The sequence below is a fragment of the Clarias gariepinus genome, chromosome 22 (assembly GCF_024256425.1).
Source record: "Clarias gariepinus isolate MV-2021 ecotype Netherlands chromosome 22, CGAR_prim_01v2, whole genome shotgun sequence".
Classification (NCBI taxonomy): Eukaryota; Metazoa; Chordata; class Actinopteri; order Siluriformes; family Clariidae; genus Clarias; species Clarias gariepinus.
In genome coordinates, this window is record NC_071121.1 from 20409676 (window position 1) to 20416637 (window position 6962).

The 6962-nt window shown below is 41.3% G+C and overlaps 1 protein-coding gene across 1 annotated transcript; it reads right to left on the bottom strand.

Annotated features, from left to right (window-relative positions):
- Nucleotides 1–2596: 2596 nt before the first annotated feature.
- Nucleotides 2597–6198, bottom strand: zfp64 (zinc finger protein 64 homolog (mouse)). The gene is made up of 6 exons (XM_053481995.1): nt 5884–6198; nt 5598–5753; nt 5237–5380; nt 5103–5165; nt 4753–5004; nt 2597–4318 (listed from the first exon to the last, which is right to left on the bottom strand). The coding sequence occupies exons 1-6, from the start codon at nt 5930–5932 to the stop codon at nt 2889–2891; spliced, it is 2094 nt and encodes a 697-aa protein (XP_053337970.1). The 5' UTR covers nt 5933–6198; the 3' UTR covers nt 2597–2888.
- Nucleotides 6199–6962: the final 764 nt, after the last annotated feature.

Below are 6962 nucleotides of genomic sequence, written 5' to 3' on the forward strand. Positions count from 1 at the left end.
TGACAAATCTCTATCAAAATATTAATCTCATATGAATTATCATATAAAGTTGGATGCTATCATTTCATAAAGTAGTCTTAACACAGCGGCAACGCTTATTGTTCTTCTGGTTAAAATCACACAGCAACAACATTTTGAAATTAGATAATTTTATTAACTTTCATTTTAGTATAAAATGCTGTCAATCAATTTTTTGCTTTTGATAATGTTTTAAAATCTCTCTACTGCCATCTTCAGGACAAGATAGTGGAGGGATGTACGGAGTCATTAAACAAACACTTACATATGAGTTCATATATTAGAGTGCTTGAACAGCTTATTTGTTCCTAAAATTCAATGGAAATAATATCATTATAAATTATGATATAAAACCATATGAACAGGACAGGTACAGTTTAGTACCTGAGAGTGTAATATAAGGTTTAACATAATACCTAGCCTGCAAACCTTTAAACTAGTTTTACCTGTTGATGTTCCTGACAAATGATCTAAACAGACTTGTCTTGAACATCTCTGATATGACTTGCCGATCATAGGTTACAAAAGGAAAGCTGCATTAAGGCTATGGAAGATGAGTAGGTCAGTTTGTATGAGTTGATGATCATACACATGCACATGTCTAACAGCCTGAACTGCTCTATAAACACTTCAGCCAACATAAAACAAGCCCTAGTGCACCGTCATTATAAAACGTCACCTCAGTAGCCTGGACCAAGCTAAGTTCCTGATGATCACACCAACAATAAACATCATCAGCCATAACATTTACATTAACACCAGGTGAACTGACCAACCTTGATTACCAATTATACAGGGTTGACTGGGACCAAAGGCCAACCCATTCGGTCTGATTCCACAGAAAAGCCAAGGCAGCACAAATTTTTAAAATAAAGTTAATGCCCACCATGCATGGCACCCAAGCAGACAAAGAGCCCAAGGCTGCCGGTCCAGTCTCAAAACGTCCCAGATCTCAGTCTGATTCATTATGGCTTATGAAGAAAAAAAGAAATAAACAAAATATAGCCCACCAAAACCCAACTGCACAACATGTACACATACAGCAGTGATCCTAAGTGGCCAGGCCACCATATGGGACACCAAGTACAGTCTCAGGACTCACAGTGACCACCTCATCAACAGCTTACTGCTCTCTGCAGTAAGGCAGGGATATCTTATCCAAAGCCATCCTTATCATAATCCTCCTCAATGTGTATGGGCAAATCTACATATAACTTGCTTTCCATATAGTTTTTTAATATTATCAGGCATGCCACTTTATCGTTTTAACTAGACATTTGGCCACACAATAAAGTCATTGTTTATGGCTTAGATTATTGAACATAATCGATTATGATACTGCAGATCTCAAGATAATTACCATTACCCAACATTAAATGTTGCTTTTTAGTGACTCTGGTGCATTAAATCACCAAATCCCCACTCACAAGCCTGAGCAGAATTTATGAGTGGCTTTCAAGTTGAACCAGAATGAAACTAAGTTTCTCGTAAATGAAGGCGTAAAACCGATTGACATTTACAGAAGACCTCAAGCACAGCACTGAGATGGGACTCTTAGCTGCAGTAAAAAATCTGAATGATGGAAACGTTTTTAAAGAAGGTCATACATCCGTTAACGATGATCATAGCCAAGGTGGCTTAGAGTCCACTGCAGTTGCTTCCGTGAACATTCAGCAAGTAGGACACCTGATCTTTGAACATCAACTGACTTGCAGAAGAGATGCATCTATCTGTGAGAACTGTACACACAATCATTCACCCCCATACAAGTCCTGACCGTGGCCCAATCCCTTTCCACATCTTTGGGCCATTAAAGGAGTTCCTGGGAGGCCAGCATTACAGATGTGAAGCAGGCAGTCCAACTATGACTCTGGTATACTGAAGGCTTTCTGCCCTGATGGTATCTATGAACTAGTGAAGCAATGAAATAAGTGCATAGAATTGTATAGAGAAATAAAGGGATTTTTAAAAAATAACTGGGCCATTTTGATAGAAAAATCTGTACATCATATCAATTAATATTGTAGAAGCATCACTCCACAGATACAGGTCAAAACCTCCCACTAATTTTCACACCCAACTGTTTTTGCCAAAAAGATGTGGTTTAAATATTGCAGAAACTTTTGATCATTAGACTTTACACTAAGTATGATTAAAAAAAATACTTGAGCAGTATTTCTGTAAAAGGAAACATAGATAAAAAAAAAGAAGGATGTCTGGTATGGTTTGAGTTTAAGGAGCCAATAGTAACTGAAATAAGCAACCGTTAACAACCATGGTAAGCAGAAAAGCATCTCAGAATGCAAAACATGCACAACAGCAAGGATTCACTCCTGTTAGCCAAGAACAGGAACCTAAAGCTGCAGTGGGGTCAGGGTCACCAAAACTTAACACTTAACAGTTAGAAGCAACTGCAGTGGACTCTAAGCCACATTGGCTATGATCATCGTTAACGGATGTATGACCTTCTTTAAAAACGTTCCCATCATTCAGATTTTTTACTGCAGCTAAGAGTCCCATCTCAGAACCAAGACATTTTACTTATGTCTTTGTGATTTTATCCACTTCATTGTTTTGACATGATCGATAACTGCATGAATGAAAGGGCCTAGGGATGGTCCGATTAAAGTAAACAGTGTGTGTATACAGTATATGGACTGACACAGTTTAGAGGAGTAAACTTCAAATCTAGGGTTAAACCATTTTAATCTTGAGAAGGGGGGAAAAAAAACGTTCAAAATTTTCTATATTCCACAACCGTTATATTAGTTACAAGAGCCCTAGATAAGCAACATGCCACAAATTTTTATAAAAATATCTCTGTTAAACATAATCAAATTAAAGAATTTATGAAAAGTAAATGTGCTGGCTCAGTCCTCAATCTTGTCTGATGGATTAGAGTCAGAGAAGATCTGATGGGGTGAGAGCTGGTAGATGGATGCCTGTTGATCATGCTCTGACATTGACAAAGTGACATTGTGTACAAGAATGGAACTAGACGACTCAATGTTTATATCAGACACAAGACCATCGTCCAGTGCTGGATTCCCCTCATCTGACTGCTTCAGGTCATCCTCACAAGATGGCCCTTGAACATCCAGTGGAGATTCAAAGGTGGAGCTTGCTGTTGCTGCTGTAGTGATGGAGGTGTGGCCCTCAGTGACCACAGTGACCTCGGCACCACCCTGCTGGATGAGGGCGTGCAGGCTGTCGAGGTCTGAACATGAGGTGATGAATGCGTGGCTGCTTTCTGAAGATGAACTGGAACTGATAAAGGTCTGGGTCTCTATTGGGGTGTGTGAAGAAAGGTTTGTCTGCAGTAGAGGGTTTTCCTCACTGCCACTGATGTGAGTTAATAAGACAGTCTGGTGCTCGAGGTTGCCCTCTGCTGGGGTCATGTGTTGTACTGGGGTTAACAGACTAACCTGTTGTATTATTGGGTTTAGAATGACATTCTGCCCTTCTGAATTGAGCAGAACTGCTCCAGGTTTCGAAGATGGGACATCCACTGCTGCCTGGATGAACGTTCCCTCCTGACCTGGAGGAGGTGCTACAAAGATCTTCACCTGAGTATTTGCATAGGAAGGAACTGACCCATTTGTGAGAGTCAGTGAAATCGGCTCAGACTCTTTACCTGTTTGTTTTGCAGTACTATTTTGCATCTGTGTACTTTGTGTGAGTCTAAGCTGCTTTTCTGTATTATTATGTTGCCTCTGGTGACTTCGTAACGAATCTTCTCTCACAAATGATTCATCACACAGGTTGCAGCGGTATGCGCGCGATGCTTCGAGTCTCACTCGGTATCTTGAACCGACAGGACTGGGTGACTCCCCTCCTGTTTTACCTTGTTTGGCTCCTTTGCTGCGTCTCTCTCCAACTTTCTCACCATGGCACTTTTTTATGTGGACGAGCAGGTTGGCACGTTGCTTGCTGGCAAAGGGGCAGCAGTGGCAGGTGAATGGGCGCTCATCTGAGTGCACACGCTCGTGTCTCTTAAGCGCCCCCTTGCTGGTGCAGGAGTACGAGCAGCGGGTGCAGCGTAACGGTCGAGCGGGTGCATGCTGGCGGGAGTGTGCACGCAGCGCTGCCTTGGCTGTGCACCGGAAGTCACATTCTGTGCAGGCGTAGGCACCGTGGCGCAGGCGGGCATGCGACTTCAGGTTGGCCTTCATAGCACAGCGGTAATCGCATAGCTCGCATGCATACGGCTTCTCGCCTGAGTGCACACGTGTGTGACGCTTCAAGTCCGAGTTGATTTTAAATTTGGCGCCGCACTCACCACACTGGAATGGGGCATCTCCTGTAACGTAGTACCAAAACAAACAAACAAATAGCTTCAGCTCTGACTAGGACACACATAAAACAGGAATGATGCAGTCTTGCTGTACATCAGTTTTATGTAACTTGTGAACTGTGAATAACTTCATTAATGCCAAAGGCATATTAATGAGGTGTTCAGCAAGCATGTGTGGGTGTATTATGGTTAGATGTCCACAAATTTTTGGCCACATAGTGTATCCTCTGTATATTTAATGCCTTTGTGTAGATGCATGGCTCAAGACCATAATAAGTATGGACATTTAGAAAGCAATGCCATTTCTAAACCAAAATTCCTTCGATGAACAGGGCACTATTTTGAACAACCGCCAAATATACCATGCAACATTCATGTTTGGGTATTAGTATGATTTCTGGATGACTGTAAGCATACACACTTTGTGTGTGCGCGCTGACCTGTGTGTGAGCGCAGGTGCACAGTGAGCTGGCTGGAGTTGCGGCTGGCGTATGGGCAGATCTGACACTTGAAGGGCCTCTCGTCGTAGTGCACACGCAGATGCTTCTTCAGGCTGCTGCTGTCTGCGGCAGCGTACGGGCAGTGCTTGCACTTGTGTGGCTTTTCCCCGGTGTGCGAGCGGCTGTGCAGATTAAGCTTGTCCCGCCGACTAAAGCGCTTGTGGCACAGTTCACACTCAAACGGCCTGTCACCTGGGTGAGAACCCTCAAACTTATTAAACTATTTAAATAAATTCTAAGAATTGAGTAATTCAGGAATAAATTCAGGAATGAAGGAATTCAGTTCTTACCAGTATGAGTTAGCATGTGTCTTTCCATATCCTTTTGGCCGTACTGGGTTTTGAATGTACAACCTAACAGAAAGTTCTGCGTTAAGATTGGCAAGATCTTGCAGAGTAACCTAACCACAGTGTTAGTGACTCACCCGAGAAGGTGCAAATACGTCGCTTCTGACTGAGTGCAGGTTTCAGCTTTTTGGAGGCTGGTTTCTGGGTTTTTACAGTCTTCTTCACAGTCTTAGACACACAGGTCTGTAACGTGTCTTCCAAAGGAAACTCTTGCACAATTTCTGTATAATGCACATATAGAAAAAAAAAGAATATAAAAGTTAAACTCAGTTATTGTGATGAGAGCATAACCAGTTTTTCTGCAGCTTTGCTTATTTGTGTTGGACCAAGCCGAAACATGGATCACATTTATTTTTTAGCAGTCAAACTCTTTTTCCCTCTCAATTTCTCAGAGTGTGTTTTCATCCTCATTATGCCAGCAGAAATGAGAAGACCTACCAGCAGCTCCTGTACTTGTGTCTGAGATGTCTGTGCTGGGAAGCTGACATTCATTCTGCTTGTGTGCAAGAAACACTTCAAAATTGTTGTATTGCTGCTTGCAGAAGCCACAGATGTGGATGTCAGGGCTCACCTCCATCAGCAAATGGTTTATTTCTGAACAAAGAAAGAGACATACAGCTTTAAGCTCAAGCCAAAAGTTTAGCTCTTAACCACGTGATCTACTATTTTAAATCACAATTCTAAAGCTTTCAGCTGTAAAGGTAACTGTGAAAAATGAGGTTACCGTCTCGGCTAAAGGATGCCATTGTCAATTCTACACTTGAAACATACATAAAACCTGAACGTTATTATAATAAAATATGTGACATATTGCACATATTAAGTTTTCAGCCCATTTCTAAAATTTGCGTGTTTACATCCATCCAGCCTACCGCCAGAACACAACGGTGATAGGTGCGACATCTTTACGACAATTACTTAGCGCCAAATTTCGGTCACATTCCATCCCGCTAACTACTCAAGCTATCAAACAACGGCTTATTTAAGATACACAATAGTGCACTATGTATTTAACAAAGCGGTATTTGATATACAGCCTTCTTTTGTTCGCTCGCTCTATCAAGCAACCCAAGCGCACTGCTGCCCTCTTCTGTTGCGGAGGACTGCTACAGTATAATCAGCAGTAGTAAGTTTGCATTCATGTGCCTGATTTTATATTTAAACAATTTAGTTTATTATTGCTTTGAATATTCTATGAATTATAATAGCATAAAAGTCACCCCAGAAAACAAACAAAGAACCAAACGGGCATGAAAAATATGCAAGTAAAAATGTACACTGTGCAGAATTATGGCCCAGTACACAGGCCATTAAGTTACCTTCCTAGGAGATATTTATGAATGTAGTTAATTGTATATATATATTTTTTACAATAACAGCTCTGACAATAGTGCGAGTTGCAGACATATTGTATACATACAGTTATATAAATATGCTTATATCGCTATAGTTATAAATTTTACCATAACTGTGACTGTGTGTTTTAGATCAGGTGACTTTGCCAGCTGCGTCATGGACCTGGGTTTCATACAGAATCTCATAAATCAGGCCTGAAGCTTGGGATTTTGATTAGAAACATTTTACAGAACTTAATTAATTACTAAATTAGTAATTCATTCATTCATTCTTTTATTCTCCCTGTGCTCGAAGGGATTCCTACGGGTACTTCGGTTTCCTCCCACAGTCCCAAGATATGCAGGTTAGGCTAATTGTTGTTCCTAAATTGGCCGTAGTGTGTGAATGAGTGTGTAAGTGTGTGTATGTGTGTGTGCCTCGTGCCCAAAGTCTCCTGGGATAGGCCCT